Source organism: Nanorana parkeri, unplaced genomic scaffold, assembly GCF_000935625.1.
Source record: "Nanorana parkeri isolate BGI_ZX_2015 unplaced genomic scaffold, ASM93562v1 scaffold403, whole genome shotgun sequence".
In the NCBI taxonomy this organism is placed as follows: domain Eukaryota; kingdom Metazoa; phylum Chordata; class Amphibia; order Anura; family Dicroglossidae; genus Nanorana; species Nanorana parkeri.
In genome coordinates, this window is record NW_017306671.1 from 1,093,498 (window position 1) to 1,113,958 (window position 20,461).

A 20,461-nucleotide genomic window follows, 5' to 3' on the forward strand; every position below is an offset into this window, starting at 1 on the left:
TGGGGCACATACATGGGTGTTGCTATAATCCAAAAAATCTAGGGCACCTTGCACTCCCTACCTTGCAGGAAAAGTTGCGTAATTGCCCATCCTTAGGTAGGCCTGCCTGCTGTTTTGTTAATGAACCAGAAGCCTTAAATGCCTTTACTTCTCTACACTGGAGGCTGAGTGGTGCATAAGGATGTCTGTGGGTCTGTTAAACAAAAAGACACAGTTAGTGCCCTCTGACCCTCTATAGGACATAGTAGCTGCAGGCCTGGAGCACTTGGCTGGAGAGCTGAGAACTGTGCCCCAGTTGTCAGGGCTTTAGAAACCCTGGACACACATAGTACTTGCATCCTTATACTTTCTGTACAAGGGTAATGGTCCAGACACACTTATGCAAATAATGATCAATGGTGTGTTCTGGTGCCTTTTTTTATGGCACCTCAATACACCTCATCAACACAATGCAGCCCACTGCATCTCTACATACTAGCCCCTACTCTTCAGAAGTACTGATCTTGCTATGTACATTTTGCTGTGTTCTCATTCTGCATCACTGTATAAAAACTTCAAAGAATGAAGATGAAACTGGGAAGGGAATGCAAATGCATCCCCTTCTTGACATTTAACATATTCCTCAACATGAACAGCACAGCTCCTAACACTTACAGACACATGTCCTTGTCCTGTTCTGCTCACGAGATGTTCTCGTAGCCGTAGGCAGTAAAGAATAAACTGTCTTGCTGCAACAGGCGAAAACATCAGACATGTGCAGACACTTGACTGAAACAATAGCAAATGGTTATAAGGGATGGCGTTGCCTTTTTAAACACAGCTTGGTCATTTTCAATGACACTGTTGCATAGTATAATTGTTGCAGAATAAACCAGCGTCCTTTATTCTTATTTTCCAACAAAGCTGGCACAATACGGAGGCCAATTATGATGAGAAATTGCAATATAACACAAAGCACAAGACTCTTAACTACTGAGTAGATCCGAGTTGACTTAAACACATCCTGTAAGAATGCATAATTGCTGACTAGGAGATCGACAAGGCCATTCCTATAATAAGCCAGCCTGAGGTGACATCTCATTGGGTCATGTGGGGGGGAGGCGCCCCTTACTAGCAGGTTGCTAAGAGCTCTTAGCAACCTGGGCCCCGGGATCCCACTCAGCTCACTGACGTCACTAATTGCCAGGAGCTGAGAAGGTCCCCCCTCCCCAGTAACAAGCATCCACTGCCAGCATTTCCCCCCAGCACAGAACAGCAAGTTTATATATTGTAGGTATACTGGTCATGTGCCCGCAAACGTTTGCCCATATCATTTACTTCTCTTCTGCACTGCCAGTGTCTACAACATGTAGGACAATTCCCCCTTTTCACGTCATTGAAATGACCCTGATCTTTGTTTACAGGTTTAATATTCCCCTTGAATCAGTTAAATGGAAAAAAAAAGTCATTTTGCAATAAAACGCAGTATCCTTATTGTAAAGAAATATGTTATATTGCTGAAAGCAACAGGACCGAAAAGGCATTATTTGTCATTAACATATGCAAATAATCTTCTATAATGAAGCCATATGTCAGGGACTTTTAATATGTATGAAAATGTGCATGCCATACAGTTATTTATTTATATTTCCAGGACACTGAGAAGGCTAAATCCAGTAAAAGTGGATTAGTATAAGCAAATGTTTAAAGCATTATGCCAATCACAAGGGATTTCTGCTGGGTTATACCAGTCCTATTAGAATATATTGTGATTAGCAATTGTAAACAGACCATTACAGGAAGTTGTTTTATAAGGCTAGATAGCCACAGGAAGCAAGGTTGAAGGTCCAAACAACATTCCACTTATCAATGCATTTATAAAGCATATTTGATATAATTATATCATATTTATTCTGATTGCATGGAAAGCCATCCGACAAAGGGCTTTATTTATTAACAGTATGGAAAGCAGCTACATGCAGCACATCATAGCAACCAATCAGAAGGCAAAAAACAATAATTGGACTATGCTGAACTGCTAAAAGTGCCAGTCAAAATTTTCCTTTGGGGTTAGATAGAATGGGAAGGCTGTAATAGAATTTATCTGCTGTCTTTATCTCTAGTGTGGAGGTTTCACGTCATATTCTGCTCTGCCTGACACCAGCTATTGGACAGGAAGTGAGAGTAATCCTTTTAATGGAGGCATATAGCAATACAAATATGACAAAGGGTTCCCATGTCTTCCCTACTTTACAATTGTTTCCTACTCATTTCCCATTTTCTCTTCTTGGCCGGTTTTCTATGACCACACATCAAATGGACAAGATCTGAAGGCAAATCTTCCTAAAGAATATTAAAAGGTGCAGAGGATCTAATTATTTCCACTCAACCCAATTTTTTTTTTTAAATGACTAGAATACGGTTTATAAAGCCTAACTCCAGGCCCCTCCCCCCAAAGCACCCAAGTGGGTTGAATGATGCTGGGTGTCATTCAACCTCAAGGACCTCTGATGTCGAAAAGGAATTACTAGAGTGGACAGTTCCCCAAGAGAAGGGGAGTATTGTAGCCAGAGCTTTTCTTTTATACAAATCCTTAGCCACCATTTAAAAAAAAAAACTCTGCTTTGGACTTTTCTGATTTCTGATTGGTTGCTATGGTTTAATTCTCATCTTTGGTCCTTAGTAAATAAAGCCCAAAGTGACTAGAAACAACAAGTAGGATTGTTTGTTTGTTTGTCATGCCATACATTCATCCTTCTTTCACTGCATGGGTGATGGGCCTTGTCAACTATGCATCATACCTTACCTGTGACAACCTGCTGCTCATCACAGCAGGTTTTGTTCTATGTATGTGTGTTGTTTTCATTAGAGAATCACTCAAAAGGATTGGTGATCCAGTTTTAATCTCTCATTTTCTCCCTATCTACTCTTCCAAGAATGTCACACCTCACCCTAGCCCCCGCTGCCAAGGATCAGAGACAAAATTAAGGTCTTACAGGGTTATAACAGTTATTATTGCTGTTCACAGTTGCTACTATTTAGCATATATCTTTCACTTACCTATTTCTTCCTACTGCAAGATCCATCCTGCTTCCTACAGTAGATTATACTGTTAAAGGACAATTCAAAAATGTATATTTTCTCCCTTTTATTACTGCTAATTGCAGTAAGGTTTCAGCTCCGTCACCAAGGTTAATATTTAATTAACTTATACTAAATTACCTGTTCTATCCAATGTGATTATGATTTGTTTCATTTAACAGGTGTAAAAATGTAAAAGCAAAAACAAAATAGCAAATGGGACTTTATAAACATACAGTATGACTTATGTGTCATCCTTGATCCAACTGTCTACCGAAAACTGGAACAGTTCTCCCTGATACTTGAGTGATGAACCCATCAGTGCTATATCCTTGAAGGATTCCAGTACTGAGATATTGGCTTTTGAGTTTCTAGATCACATGAGTAGGTCTCATCTGACATAACAGGAAATAATGGGCATTGGTTCACATGATATTGGGGGGCAGAGCTGAGAACTTCAGCCATAGATCTCATTACTGGGGTTCCTAAAATATGTTAGCAGCCAGAAGGCGATTCCACTTGCCAGCCTTCACTTATAACTTATAATACCTTTAGGTTTACTGAGACTTAAGACTTCCAGCAGTTATCTCCTCTGCAGTTATTGACTGAATCCATGGTAAATCGAAAGTGGAGAGCAAGCGCCAGATTGCTTTATTTTAAATTAGCAGTGCTCCAGCTGTGGCATAAATGCACAAGCAAAAAAATCCATTCTATTTATATAAAGCATTGTTAGTGAATAGTTTGGGTTTCTTCTTCAGTTCATTTTGAGATTTCACATTCTGGAAAGTAAAAAAAACAACAACTCTGAAACTGTAATTTCCTGTTGTCATTATTTTGTGGACCTGTTATAGAAAACAAACCTTGGACTCATGTAAGTATATGTTTTAAAATATATTCTTCTGTCCAATATAAAATTATTTTTATTAGAGTGAAAGTTTCTTTTTAAGTGTCATTACTTTTATCATGCTTTTTTTATCCAAAGCTAGTCTTTCTTTCTTTCTTTTTTTCTTTCTTTCTTTCTTTCTTTCTTCCTTTCTTTCATCCTTCATTTGTAAATATGTTAGTACTTTGCATCCCCTCTCTTATTTTTTCCCCTTCCTTTACTCCTCCCCCTTTTTTCCCTTCCTTCCTTCCTCTCTTTCTTTCTCCCCCCTCCTCTATCCTTTCATTTCTTACTCCCTCCCCCCTCCCTCCTTTCTTTACATTCTTTTATTTCCATCTTTTTCTTCGTGAATCCCTCTATTTATTTAAGGTCGAACATATCCTTTGACCAAGTGTACTGTATGCCAGTAGCCCTGCTGGAAGTAGGCAGTGTATAGAATGTTATTTGTTGCTCCAGGCTCTTTTGTTCCTTTCAGGATTGCACATTTTAAAGTTCTAGCTATCTCCTTGATGCCATGGGCAAGAATCAACCTTGTCTCTGGATTTGAAATGTGTTGTGATTAGAGTTACGAGTTCAGCTATGTAAATCAGGACATTTGATAAACACATAAAGTGCATTGCTTTGTTACATTCATTCTTATGCATGTTGCATGTGTGCTTAAGTAAAATACATGGACATGAAGGATATATATGACGGCCATGAAGCCACGTAGCATGTACATTTCATACATGTCTAATTTTACATATCTGATGCCGTAATACTGTATGATTTGCTTGACTGGAAATATACACACCGGAGAAGCCATTTTGTTTTGTGGCTTGTGTTGCAATGATAGTTAGTAATGTTTTTTCTTTGACACACTGAAATCTTCTGGGCCTACCTGCACTGTGGTGATGGAGCTGAAACAGTAATAGGGACACGTGGTTTAGGATGAAGCTTGCAGCTGGTTCACCTATCCTTTGTCCCATGACCTCATGAGTGATTTCTCAAGCTGTAACTTATCGAGTGTTATCTATTCATTTTTAAAGAAATCCAGTAAACCTGGCAGTATTAAAACTGAACGAGCAGGGGCTTTTGGACAAATTGAAAAACAAATGGTGGTACGACAAGGGAGAATGCGGCAGCGGGGGAGGTGATTCCAAGGTCAGCCCCAGTAAGAACAAACTAGTGGGTAACAAAACAGCATGATAGTAACCAGCAGCTACCTAAAACACAATATATACCAAGGCCCCGGTGACATTCTACCAAATTTAGAAACCAATTCAAAAACCTTTCATTGTAAAATTGTTTTGGGATGTATTAAAACATGTGAAAAGGAACACGACAACACCACTGATCTAAAATGATATACCTAGAAGATAATTTACTATTAAATACAAATCTGAACTAGTACAACATTTGAACAAGAATAACATAATGTTAATTTTTTGTTCCTGAAAATGGAAGCCGTCTTATTAATTGGTATTTTTCTAAATTATAGTTACACAAAACTAAAAAAAGGTCCCTTTTTGTTAGAAGTAAATTAACTGAAATATATAGAAAGCCTTATTTTTTATATATTCTGAATTACACATTCCTATTTTTTTTATATATTTTTGTACAATAATAACGTAAAGCCCATTTGAACCTTCAGTTTAAATCAGCTAAATACATTCTAGGTGCATCAGAACAAAAGGTTTGCAAAAGTCTTACTTTTTATTTTCCTTAGAAAGCAGCCACATCCTGATGAGAAAAGCCTGTCCTCTGCCAGCATTCGGCAGAGTGAAGCCTTTGCTCTCTTTGTGGAAGCAGTGGTCTCATTGTAGGGTTCTGACACATCCCTGCTGACCCAGACCTATAGCTATGCACTTATCATGCCCACTGATTGAACAGCTTTAGTTCTGACTCAGCAAGAGGTGTGGCAGACTTCTGCAGAGAGACCATTGTTTCCCCACAGAGAGCAAGAGTCGTCCTCTGCAGCTGCTGGCAGGGGACAGGCTTTTCTCAGTCTTAGGCTGTAGCTGCTTTAGAAAGAAAACAAAGTGTAAGACATTGAACACCTTAAGTTTTCATATTAATTTTTATTTCTCCGGAAAAAGTAATCTTATAAAACAACAGTGTGCCCAAGGATATATAGAAATACCTATATATAGTTGCAAATTGAATTGTAGTATGTAAACTATATTTGATCTGCTAAAGCAATGCATATACATCAACAACAAAAGATTAACTACAAAAATATTTGAAATATTGAAACATATTGGAACCTATATATATATGTAAGCACATGAATGTACCGTAGTGCTAAAGTAAGTTATCCACTATTAAGGAGCTCCCACATCTTTACAGTGCATGTTATACATGGCGGCTTCAATTCTTCCTATTAAAAGCATCTAGTAAGACACCGGGTGCAAGAGACTGGCTTGTCCACAGGCAAGGAATGGGTGTTGCTGGTTACTCAAAGTGATATAGTTAATACTCGTCTGGCTTGGCTGGAAGAGAAGGGTTTTAAGGGATGGAGGGATGGAGGGAAGGGAGGGGGAGCTTGATTGAGTATTGAATCGTATCACTTTGCCATGGTTCTCACATATACGTCAATGAATGCCTCAATGAAATGTTGCTATGCTACTGAATAACATAAAATAACATTGGTGATGTTATTTATGTTATTTCCCATGGTTTGAAGAGGTGCTGTAAACCTAGCGGTATTGAAACTCAGTGAGCAAGGCGTCTTAGACAAGCTGAAAAGCAAATGGTGGTACGATAAAGGGGAATGTGGAAGCAAAGACTCCGGAAGTAAGGTTAGTCACGCCCATAACAGAGTTCCCGGCAATGATCACGTGATGCTGCAGGGGCCTTCTGATTGGTTATCACACTTTTCTTGTTATACATGATCTTGCTGCAGCAGGTTTTTTGCAGGTTCGCAACTGCTTGATGTGCTAAATATATATATATAGATATATATATATCACTCTATATATATAGATATATATAGAGATATATATAGAGATATATATAGAGATATTTAATCATAAACTAAACTAAAATATTTGTCTCAACAACAAAGGTTAGGGCTTATAATACATACAAAAATACTACATATAAACAAGAACCATTATTGAAAAATCTCTGTATATTTTCATTTTTAAAAATGAATATCAACAATGAACATCAACTTACACTGTCAGTCTAAAGGTTTAATTTATTCGGCATTTGATTTTTGCCATAAGGATCATTAATTTTAGCCATTTCAGCTATCAGCGACTACTATAAGATAACGGTCAGTATGGCAAAAAAAAATCACTATAACCTAATAGTTTTAACCTTCCTTTTCTTTTAGTTCTGTGGGAGCAATAGATACACACATTGAAATAATATTAAAATATGTTAAATGAATTAAACAACTTCCACATCAAAATTGCAAACATGCTGTAAAAAATATAAATTAAATAGATAGGTAAATAGCATCGATTAAATAAATAAATAGATAGATAGATAGATAGATAGATAGATAGATAGATAGATAGATAGATAGATAGATAGATAGACTCTTGTATTTTTAATTTTTTTTTAATAACATTTCTGTTATCGAAATTTGTAAAAACAAAATGAATGAATGGGGATAAAACATAAATCAGTATTAAGTACTATGTCATCTATTATTACTGTAGGAATTTTACCACTATTGGATTTAAAATGCCAAAGGCTGGTCACACATGTTACAACCTGATTGCACAGTCTCCTTCAGATTTTCTAAAAACTATGTAGTAAGAGTAAGATATAATTGTTTTCTTAAAATAAAATTATTTCTGGAATTAAAAACAAACATATTCAGCACATTTCTACAATACATTCACATACTTATTTTATCACTTTAAAAAATCTACACATACCAAAAAATACCTGTCAATCCTTCCTCGAAATTCAATGAGCTCCTAACTTCCTGCAGTGAGCTGATAACCTGATGGAGATTATACAGGAACAAAAGCCACCAGCTTTTTTTGCTGGATCTTGGTAATGTCAGTTGTCACGAAAGCACAGGCATTCCCAGACATTCCTAGAACAGTATTTCTCATACATTTTTTCTAGCCATGTATCACTATAACTTCCTTCCCATAGTGGAGAGCCTCAAGTACTATTACATTTTACCATATGTGCTGCCTAGTTTAATGGGTTTATGTACACTGATAGCTAGGATTCTGTTTCTGAGATTGTCAGTGTTCCATAAGAACACTGCCCTCTGCAGAATGTCGCTGGAACCAATATATAGTGATCAAGCGGCCACACAATCGTAGAGCAATAACACAGCTGTTTCATTGAATACTTAAAATGAGAAAAAGTCAATTCAAAAGGGTTACATAAAGCAGTTTTTCCAGGTAACCCCCTTTATCAGGCACTGCCATCTAATTCTGATACAGATTTCCCTGACCTTATTGGTGGTTACCATTCAAGTTCACATTTCTAGCAAGGTAATATAGTTGCTTTAACTATACACTTGTTGTGATTGGTTCCTGTGTCATATAAAGGTCAGAAATTTTGAGTAAGGGAGTTACTCCAGAATATCGTTATATGTCGGTGTCATAAGTGACCCTGTCTCATTTTAAGGATTTAGGAACTGTGTTATTGCTATGATGATGTTGGCCATTTTAGGAATGGGTTTTTGCTGCTATCCAGAACTACGCTCCTTTCCTGTTCTGGTGACAATGGTTCCTCCAGAAAGAAGTGAGGGTAAATCTACAACAGCAATACAGACAAAATAAAAAAATCCTTTTTAAAGTAGAGTTGGGGGAGGTTAGAACCTCTGTTAGATTTGTCTTGCTGTGTGTGTCCCTGTTTTTTGATTTTTCCTTGCCTCCAGTCTAGTAAACCATTGTCACTGGTAAAAGGAAGAAAGAGAAAAATCTCTGTAATGGAGACCAGTATAGCAGTAACCCACCACCAACAACAAAAACAACAACCACCATCACCACCAACCACCACCACCACCACCACCACTTTATTCAAAACAAAATAAAAAAAAACATTTTGGCTGGACTTACACAATAAATAGCATGCTCCCCAACAACCTATGTGAATGTTTGCTGTTTTTCCAATCAGCCCTAATTTTACTAGTTACTCTCCATCCTCTATCTCTTTTTTTCTCAGCCTTAAAATCCTTGACGGATTTTAAGACTGTGGCCAAATATTACCTAATGAATATCGATTAAGACCACCAATTCTTTGGGGTAGAATTACTAAAGGCAAAATGGCTGTTCACTTTACAAGGTAATTTGCATTTTGCAAAGGACATTTCTCTTAGCTTAGTAAATGTGGTGAATATCCAATCATGTGCAAGATAAAATGAAAAAACAGTATTTAGGTTGCATATGATTAGATGATGGAAGTCAGCAGAGCTTCACTTTGTTCACTAAGCTAAGGGGAAACTTCACCCTGCAAAGTCAAAATTCCCTTTGCAAAGCGAAACAGTCTAGTTGAATTTCATAAATCAACACCTTTTTCTCCACTTTCCTCTAGTGTAGTATTGGTATTAAAGAAAACCTGTCATGAGATAATTTGGGGGTTGCCATTGCTGACTTTGATCTGCTTGTTGCCTGGCCTATATGCTGACCCTTAGGCTTTTGAGTCATGACCCACAAAAAGTATGCAGATTGGGACCCACAAAAAGTATGCAGATTTCTCTCATGACAGTTGTCATTTAATAGCAATTAAGGCTTCTCAATTTGTGGCCACAGAGTTTTCTTGTCCTCCTGTTACACTCCATATTATGGGACATCTGTTATGCAATCTGGTGCAATGTACCCAGTTCCTTTTACAGTCTGATGCCAAAGCAATGATGTTCATAGAGACAATGCAGGCAATGGACTTGGTGACAGCTTGTTAATAAATGAGGTTTGGAGAAGAACCAGTAACATTACCAGACCACAGCACAGTACTGCTGCCATGAAACCTTGCCTTCACTGAGAAAATAATAGAAGCCTATAATCAAGAGAGTGATGTCTATCACGTATTATACAATTTTCTTGTTGAATTTAAGTATTCTCTATATACACTAAAGATTGTTTTGTAAATTAACTAAAACTAAACATAACCATTAGAATTCACTGTTACTTCCTTTTTAGACACTAGGGTATAAAATAAGAGTTCATTCTTATTTTATACCCTAGTGAGTTAATCCCCCCAGTGGGAACACACACAGTAATTAAAACCTGGCATATTTTATATTTTATCCCTACCCCCACTCTATCCAAAACTAAAAGAAAATTAGTTATAATTAAGTGATGGCTAAAAACAAAAATGTAATAAATTGCAGCTCACGAGTGCTTAGATGGTGGTGGCTGCATTCGTTTTCATTTTTCAGGCTAAGGACTTTGTTAGCAAGTACACAAAATACTTGTTGATCTTGCCAGAAATCCTTGTCACTTCCTGTGAGCTGAACGGAAAGAAAAACAATTGTATCTTTTTATATGTAAATTACTAACCTTATAATTTTCTATGTAATGGAGATAAATAGAGTCAGTGGGGGTGATTTACTAACCTAAACACACACACACACCAGGTGTGTGTGATTTTCACACAGCAAAACGTATTTATCAACCAAAAAGTCTCTAAAAGCATATTTCCACTAATGCCATATATGGAAAAATCATGCACATGATGCATATATAATGCTGCTTCACAGTTTAGACAAAAATGGTTAGCTCATGCATTTACATTCCTGCATTCATCAACGCAAGCAACACAACATAGAGCTAATTTACACAACATCACCTTGTAATTCTTTGCACAACACACCTGCTGGGTGTGTACACATTACAAAGGTGTTTAGATTCCACCCATAGATCATGCTGGGAGGGAACACACTGCAGAGGTGTATACACGCTCGTGGTGTGTTTATAAGGTTAGTAAATCAACCCCAGTGAGTGTAGCCACCTAGGGACAGGAAGTGAAAATAAATAGAAAAAAAAGCCTAAAAAAAGAAAATACATGCAGCCACTACATCTATGGACTGGTAGGATACAATATATAACATTTTTGTTTTGGGGTTAGGAGACGCTTGTATTGAGGCATTTTGTAACTAATCGAATAATGAAGGGCAGTGGCATATTATTAGTGGATCACAATCTCGCACACATTGAAAATACATTTTTCTTAAAGTGAACCTGTGCCCAGATCATGCACACTAAGGGGTCTATTCACAAAGCTGCCGAAGGATCTGGCCGTAGCTTCGGCTGATCCTTCGGCTAGCTTCGGCACCAGGACCCCTTCGGTTCAGGAGAACCGAGGGGGTGCTGTACGGGCTATTCAAAACATATACATATTCTGAAAAAGTAGTAAAGGACATTTTAAAACAAATCCTAATTTGCCTCTTTGCCAAGCATTGTGAAGGAATTAATTTTCAAATTTCATAACACGGACACTGGGCCCAATAAACTATACATTGTGTAGTGCCCTGTCTGCAGTGATTCTAATACACAGAGGAGCCTTATGCTCATATTGCACATTGACAGCGCACACCCAGCATGCTGTCACTCTACGTAGAGCATTACAGTGAGCTATAGCAGCTCAATGTATTTCTTCTTTCCCTCTCTCCCCTACAATCAGGAAGTGATTGCTGGGGGGAAAGAGAAGAGCAGGCAGCAGAACAGAACTGCCTACTCCCTCTTGTGAGCTTGCCTCACAGGGAACTTGTTGTCAGCGGCATCACTAGGGAGGTGCGGACCGCACCTGGGTGACACCTGCTAGTGGGTGACACCAGTGCACCACCAGTTCCCAGTCTGCTCCCAGAGCCGGGGAGAGATGGGACTATTTTATAACTTTCAGCAGCCGTGGACTAATAGCTGCAGCTCCTGATAATTAAGTTATAGTGCCGGCAGCTGGCCTACACAGGCCGTCCCAGCGCTGCGGATTGATAATCTAGTAGCCGTAGGGACTCAGGAAAGCAAAGGTGTACGGCCCTCCCAGAGAATTTGGAGGCTGCAGTGATGTGGGAGCCGAGGCTAACCTGAACTTAAGAGAGAGAGGTAGACAGACAATTTTAACTTTAACTTTGAATTCCATTGTTTTCTTACTGAATATTTTTTTTGTTTGTTTGAAGGGGAGGGGGGGAACACTATGAGTTACCACACTGGATGACACCAACCCTAGTGACACCTCTGGTTGTTGGTAGCCTCCTTTCGTCTGCTTTCTGCTCAGCTAGGCAGAGAGAAAAGGGAGGGAGGAGACAGCTTCTCCTGGCTTAGTCTCCCTCTTTAAGTGTCTGTACAGATGCTTATCAGTTCGATGTACAGATCTGCTCCTGGCCAGACCAGGTGGAGATCTGTTGCTAATTTCTGCGCTGAATTGTAATGCAGATATTAGTGTATAGGAGGCAGAAACTTCTGCGAATTACAGTTTGTGATTTTTCCAGTTTATGATGCATGTCGTAAATGCTCCTCGACATAGGTGCACTATGTTGTGTATTTGGCGCATGTCAAGTGCGTATCACACATGCGCCAAAATATTGGCGCAAAAACTATAGTTTATCAGGCCCACCATTTTTTTTATGTAGAGCAGATCTTGGCAGGCTGCCTGCCCTCAAATGTACACAACCAGCCAGTGTGTCTAAGAGGTTAAAAACAACTGAAACCCACCTTTAGAGTTTTTGCTGTGACCTTTGAGGGCTTTTGAAAATTAATAACTTCACATTTAAAGCAGCTAGAGAGTTCATGTATGGCTTGTTTTAAAGCTCATTTGCTGCTTAGAATAAGTAACTAGTTTAATGTACATAGTCTGGAAACAGATGCACTGTAATCAGAACTGCCATTGTGCATTCTACATATTATAATGCCAACCTTTCTTTAAGCTAATCAATATGAAATGTACCTTTTTATAAGGCAACCCTAAAAGAAAAAAACATTTCACTCTTAGTAGCACTGAGATATGAGGCATATATCAATTAATTACACATGGTTTAATAGACTGCAGTTGTAGGAATATGAAATTAGCACACAAAGGGGAAGATGTATTAGAAGCACACTAATAAATGTTGCTGTCCATAGCAACCCACTGGCTTCAGTGTGCCATGTCTATAGAATTCTGACTGTCTACTATGGACTTCAAGACATTGTTCCTATGGTACAGTTTCAAACATGAGCTCCAAAATGGCTTCCGAACATTGAACATGTTAATTTCAAGAAACAAATTATAGGCATTTAACTTTATATAGTGTTAAATGATAGCATACATTATATGATATCTGTATGTGTTATGGATCTATTTATAACAAAAAAAGTTTGCATAGATTTTTATCCAGTGAAATTGCATGGAAATTTGCTCTGTGCGAGCTAACCAGCTGTTGAGAGAATGGGGCAAAATCGAATGTTCTTAATGTATTTTCTGCTCTGATCAAATGTTCCTAAGAATATATATGTTGTATATATACTGTATATAACATAAATCATTTGGTGCTTGCTGTCACTTCCATACAGAATCACTGTAAAATCAGTTTTGCTGGACAATTAGCTATGTGAATTTTTTTTTTTATAAATAGACCCTTTAAAGTCAATAAAACTAAATTTAAAAAAAAAAATTACATCTTTTTTATTATTTAATCATCCCATGCCATTTCTGTTATTGTTTTCCATTTCTTTTGTAACTTTACTATTTTTTATTTCAGTACTTTTCATCTTTATAAATGGGTTATACTGCATTAGATTAATGTCTACCTCATGTATGTTTAGCCAAAACTTGGTTAGAACCCCTGTCAAGGTTCCATTGCTGTTTGTGTCCTTGGTGGAGAGAATCATCCTTTCTATTTGTCCAGTGGCCATTATCACCGGGACAGAAAATGATGGGAAGTCCAAAATGTTACAGTTGTCACCAGAACAAGAGGGGATAGAAATCTTTCAATGGGTAAATTCATGGAAGAACTGGAAACCTTTGAACTGGGGGCCAAACACAGCAAACTAAGCCTTTAATGGTAGGGACAGATTTCTATGGGCTAAATAATTTGCACCGTACAAACTGTGCCATGGTGCTGCTTTGATTGGTGGTTTCTTGGTACAAAGCTTTTCACATCTTCCAGCATCAGCTTCTTTTACAGCTCATGGTAATGGGTTGCATGACATCTCAGAGCTGCAAAAGAAGAACAGGGAGACAAGAACACCTTATTAATACTGGCCAAGGGGACAAATTTACCCCCTTTCGTCCCAGCCTAGTTCTCCGTAGAGTACAGCTGTTCAGTGACAACTGTCTTAGGTGGAAATTCTTCTCTCTTTGGAGATTTATGCTTTCACTTTTTGTTGGATTTTCAGGCCAGAAAGAGAAAGGATAGCTCCCAAATAGAACACAGACAGGGCAAAAATAAACTGACAGGGGTTATTAACAAATCCCGACTTAATCAAAAACTGAAAAATAAATTATATAGAAATACAATAGGATATGCATAAAAGTATAAGGATGTAGTTGTTAAGCCCAGACCCAAAGATTGAACACATTCTTTGTCTAAAAAGCACTTCACAGGTTATATAGGTCAAATGAACACATTGCTTTGGCTTGACCAATAAGAGCACATAGATTTGAATATTCCTCCTAGCAGTGCTTACGGCTAGCAACTTCACTATGAACATTATGAACAATAGTTTGTACAAGGAATAGTGGAATATCATGTTCTTAAAGTTGCTTCTCTTCCCGACATGTCTTTTGACAGGAAATTCTTAGCGTATATTTAATGAGAAAACATAAAGAGTTATTATTGTAAATGTATCTTTACATTGTTACATGCTTGCTGTAATACTATTCATTAATGTATTATTTCCTCTGAATTGGAGGCTCCTCAAGAGAGTATCTGTTAGGAATCTTTACTGACCACCTTCTGCAACAAAGGATGCAGCACACAAACAGTGTTATTTTTAGCTGTTTGTTAAACTTTTAAAGATAGTAATTGAGATAATAAAACATTAAATGTATCATATTCAGTAAAATCCACTTTTAGGGGTCATTTAAAAAAGGCAGAACTAAAGTTTGTCTACAGTCTTAAAGCCAACCTTTCCAGCCCCTACCAGATGAAAAGCAGGCATTCTTGGATAACAATACACACCTTCCAAAGTAAGCACCCTGGCAAACCTGAAAACTGTGGTGCTCTGATATTATCATCTTATTATTATTAGATTTTAAGGACAGTTTCATGAAGCATTAAAACCCAATAAAAAGATTATGAGTGCTTAGATTGTTTTGCAGGCTCGCTGTATTTGCTCATGAACTGCAAACAACAGGTTCACTGTAATGACGGCACCCACCAGCAACACATATTTATCTTTCATGTGTTCCACTCTGTTGTACCATTGGAAGCAAACAATTAATTCCAAGGGGCACTTCTGAGTATGGAGGAGGATGTGACTCATGTCTTTCCCCCACTTGACATGGCTGTGCCACCGAGTGCTGTAGCATGAGGTAGAGTAGAATCTTCAGCGCTATGTAAGCCATGCTTAGGAAAAGCACAGGTTCACTTCAAAGCAAACCTGTATAAACCTTAAAATGCGCCTGTACCTAGACTATGAACATTAACCACTTGAGTCCCGGGGCTTTTTTTGTTTGTCACAGTTCTGCAAAGTATATATATTTATTTATTTTTCCCTAATGTATTATTCATGTTTTTTTTTCTTAGAGACAGATAGGGCTTTATATTGGTAGCAAATTTGGATACATATATTTTTAAATTCTTATGTTTGTATTGGGAATAAATTGTAAAAAAAATGTTTTAAAAAGGCACTTTCTTCTAATTTTCCCCAACACAACGCTTACACACTTTGCAAACCCCTAAAGTTAAAGGAGAACTATGGGGTCAGGGCTTTTCCCCATAGTTCTCCTAAGGGTAACGGGAGGACACAAACTAGCGTCCTCCCGTCACCCAAAGCTCACTATACCGCGAGCTACAGCTCGCGGTATACTGAGACACTGCAGCCGGGACAGATCCTGGCATTACTGTCTGGATCCACCCAGCTGCGTGAGTGACAGCTGGCTCTGCCTATCTAGAGGCAGAGCCAGCTGTACCTGCCCCCTCCCCCGTCGGGGGACAGTCACGGTTCTCTGCCGGGACAGGATCGAGAAGTGAGCGAGCGACGGTATGTGTTCGCTCACTTCCCGATCTATTGACCCGACCTGTGACAGTTTCATTGTTCAGGTTGCATAACTTGATAAGATGAGATCAAATCAGGCTGAAGAGGGCACAAATACGCATGACAGTGACTTCTTCACATTTTTTGTGAATGCTAAAAATTTGAAGGACATTGTGTTCTTTTACGCGAGCATTTGATGCCTGCACAGTGAACACAAATGCTATCTAGAATATCTGACATCATTGTGTATTTATTTATTGATTTGTTTTTTTTGTATGGGAGGTCTAGATCTGGTCAGTGGAGACCTGATTCAGACCCCAAATGCTGCTGTTCACCAGCAGATCACTTCCAATAGCAATCTATTGTTGGCTGCAATCAGTCAGCAATAGTGGAGCTGGTATGAATAGCAGATATCCCAATTACATTTTAAAATGGTGTCTGGGACTTAGGCTGCTAAACTATGTACATATCCTTAACAAGCAGTAAAAAAAAGCTTTAAAACAAGCCCTCCCTGACCTCTATGGTTGCTTTATTTTTAAAGATTCACACCACGCGCGTATCGTACACATTCTGGTGTGCGGTGCCTATCACAGTTGCAAAGAGCCAATCTCACTTTTCTACAGGCACAGCAGGGTTCAAGGTAGTTGTACTACATGGATCCCGTTCTGTTGAAAAAAAAAGTAAGGCATGCTTTACTATTTTCAGGACACCCCACCGTATTCCTATCGTAAATTGTCTTGTCTTGCGTTGGGGCTGCGCTGGAAACAACGGCCTGCGCAGTTCCAACGCAGATAGTATGAATCAGCCCTTGGCAGGCTTGGCATTAATACATGGAAGGGAAGGACGCACTTGTGCTTACACAAATATGACTGTGGCTTTGAAAAAGCAAGTATTTAAAAGTCTCTTTGGACAGGTTTAGGCGGCACAGAACAGATGAATATTAAAATATTATATTAAAGTTAAATCCTGGTTTATTTTGCTGCCTGTTGTCTGCTACATTTGTTAGTCTACATATTTAGGCTTTCAACAGGTTCACGTCAAATTGAACCGGTGCCCACTCTAGGGACATTAAATTATTTACATATTTTAACAAGCAATAAAATAGCTTTAATGAGTTGGTTCACTTCTACCTTAAAATGTCCAATGCAAATGCAACCCCTTTCCTGAGCATGTGTAGTGCACTCTTTCTCCCTCTGTCACAGAAAAAGCTGAGCTCAGTGTTGTGCAACAGAAGAAGAGAGACTGCACTGCACTGCACATTAGCAGATTTTGAATGAGCCAGACTATTAATTCCTGCAGTAAGATGCATCCTGCCATCTAGGCAGGATGGGGGGGCGACCTACCTAGGAGTTTTTCTGACATGCTTGGATGAAGCCCCACAGAGTCTATAGGTATGCCATTGAAAAGTAGCTTCTTTTCAAAAATGGTGCAGTGGGAACTTGGCAGCCTGCCTATTGCAAATGCCCCCTTTTCCTTTAAAACAAGCCCTCGCTGATGTATGTAGCTGCAGGACTCTAGCCATTGACAAAGATCACAAAAGAGACTCTGAAGTTTGGTTTTAGTGGGTTTCTGAACATCACCTTCTGTTTATTCATCTTAGAGGGTTGGCAGGCTGCCAAGTTCCTGCTACCAGAGATATTAAGGGAAGAAGGGAAGAGGAACTGTGATTTCAATGCCTCTGTTGTGTGCAATTTTCCCCAGAATGCCTGCAGCTACAGAGGTCAGTGAAAGCTCGATATACTTTTCTTTTACTGCTTGTCAAGAGTCTGGAAATACATTAATGCCCATAGTCTGGACACAGGTGCACTTAAACTACATTATTTTTAATATATTATTAATGATTTAACATTATATGCAAGGGCCTAGTTAGTGTTGTAATCACATAGGAGTGCAATGGGTGCTCAGAACTTCAAGCCGCTTTCTGAGATGTACAGTATTTACTTAAGTTTTCTGCATTTTGCAAATGACCCCTTTTCCTTTAACTTTTAGTAGTGTACACCTGTGAAATCCTTTTTTCATTAACTCCCAACATCAAAACTAACTGGTACAATTTAATTTATATTGTTTTGTTTTTTTATCATTTGGATATTTATTTCATACTGTTTTGTTTATCCCTGAATGCTTTTAATCTCCTCAGGTTCTAAGCAGTTGTATGAAGATAATGAATCTAAAACCAATTTGAATGGACTCTTCAAAGCTTTCATTATAGTTTTCTAATATTCTGCAAATATGTGAATCTAGAGAATAATATAAAAACAATCCAGTAACAGAAAATAATAAAGACCCCCCTCCAAATAAATAAATAAATAAATAATAGAAATTAAATAGTTCACTGCACATTTCATATTATCAGCCAAATACAATAATTCCTCAACAAGACTTTGCTACATTGTTCCTCGTCAAGTGAAGGCCCTGAAAACAGAAGTGGAAGGATTTTTTTTTTCTTACTCCGCATAATCGGCAACATTTGGGGTGCATGCTTAAACTACGGAGGGAGGTGGGTTTTGGAGTTTGCATAATGTCATAGATTTAGTTTGGGGGTGAAAAGGAGTGGTGTGAAAGGTCTCGGTAGCATCTGGTAGACGCAAGCTTTTTTGAAGTGTTGCCAATCTCTCTATTTAAATCACAAATAACAATATGTTTTCAGAGTTACCCAATCAAATTAAAACTCCTGTGTCATCTTTTAAATTTTTTTATGACACATTTTAATCTGCTTTTTGAGATATGTGGAAACATTTGGAGGAAATAATCGTGTAATTCGGGGAAGGGCACTTAAATGTGAATAGGAATAGTTTGCAATGAATATAATTTGAACCTGATAGAAGGATAGCGATTTATAGCTGGCCATATATATTAGAGAAGGGGTGGAATGACAATCAGATCACCTCATGATGTCCCCTGGGCCAGGAACACCCCAAATAGGGATTCTCTCTCATATGACTGTTCCTATTTAGAGAACTGAAAGAGAAAGGGTGAGCCACATACAGACAGTCCCAATGCCAGTAGCAGTGCAGATGGGTTTATTAACCTGCACAATAATTTTGTTCCCTAGTTTGTTCAGGTCATCAAGTGCTGCCCCATAGACAATAGACTGCTGTCTGATTCAGCCGAAAAGGCGACATCAGGAAATTGTAATTTAATGCCATTGGGAAAATCTACAACCAAAGGTGGGTAAAGAGAGGATAATGCCAGAATTATAAGGAAGCTAGAATTGCAAAAAAGATGGCAAAAAAAATACAGGGATTAGGGGTTGGTATGGAGGAGATAAATAGAAGATGTGACTATAAAAATTGGAGATAGAAAAAAAGACAAAAGGACATTGAAAGAGAAGTAGAAATTGACATTTAAATCAATCATGTTTAAGAAAAAGATGGAAAAATAAAACAATTTAGGTTTAACTACTTTAAATATTTCTGATTTTGAAAAGCTGCTCAGATTTAAAACATCTGTGTGGAGCTGATTTTTTGCTTGTGGTTTCATTCACTTGTCACTTGTCTAATTTTCTGCTGACACAAGTTTATCATGGTATAAACAGGTTTATCGTCAGCCACTAAAATTCTTATTGATCTGGACCATTCATTTTAGAATGTGATTCCACCATGTAAATGGAAGGCAACTTCAAAAAGGCTTAACCCCTTTTTTGCTGACTGCTTGTTAAGTGCAGCTGCCTGTTGTATGTTGCTAGTATGTTAGGCTGGTCTATGTCTGGATGGTGGATGTGGGTTGCTCAGGAAGCTTGAGGACATGTTCATGATATCTACTGCCATGAATAACACATTCTTCCTCTTGCTCTCTCCCTGCTCCTTTCTTTTGTGTCTGGTTCCAGGATAAGACAAGTGCACTGAGCCTTAGTAATGTTGCTGGGGTCTTCTACATCCTGATTGGAGGTCTTGGATTGGCCATGTTGGTTGCGCTCATTGAGTTTTGCTACAAGTCAAGGAGTGAATCTAAAAAGATGAAGGTGGCATCTTTTCTTTTATCATATCTTATGTTTTGAATGTGTACTTATCTCATATTAATCTAAATCCTAGGCTGGCCATACATATCCCAATTTTCACACACACAAGTAATGCAACCACTCTCAATAATTGGGTCATATATGGCAGAGCTCAAAATTTCAAGTCCTGAGCTACTAGCCAGGCCTTAAGAGTTACTCGCCACCAGTTGCCCCACCTAACCCTAACTCCATCCCTAAACACACCCTCTTAAATAATCTTATGATAATTCTTATCTTATGATAGTTGCCGCGTGTATAAGGCAGATTAGGGATTCCTGCTGCAGGAAAATGCAAGTTCCTGACGCAGGAATCCCTAATCACACCTGAAATATACTGTAGGTGTGTAAATAAAATTCCCCCCCCGCACACAAAAAATAATACACTACCCCCGTTATAAGCCCCCCCACACATAAAATAATACACTCCCCCCTTATTAACCCACCCACC

At 38.3% G+C, this 20,461-nt stretch overlaps 1 protein-coding gene across 1 annotated transcript in view; it reads left to right on the forward strand.

Annotated features, from left to right (window-relative positions):
• GRIA1 (glutamate ionotropic receptor AMPA type subunit 1) overlaps nt 1-20,461 on the forward strand; it is a 236,637-nt gene that overhangs the window by 213,918 nt on the left and 2,258 nt on the right. Inside the window, 2 exon segments of the mRNA XM_018559555.1 lie at nt 6,609-6,723; nt 19,844-19,978. Of these exon segments, the coding sequence (XP_018415057.1) occupies nt 6,609-6,723; nt 19,844-19,978 (250 nt within the window).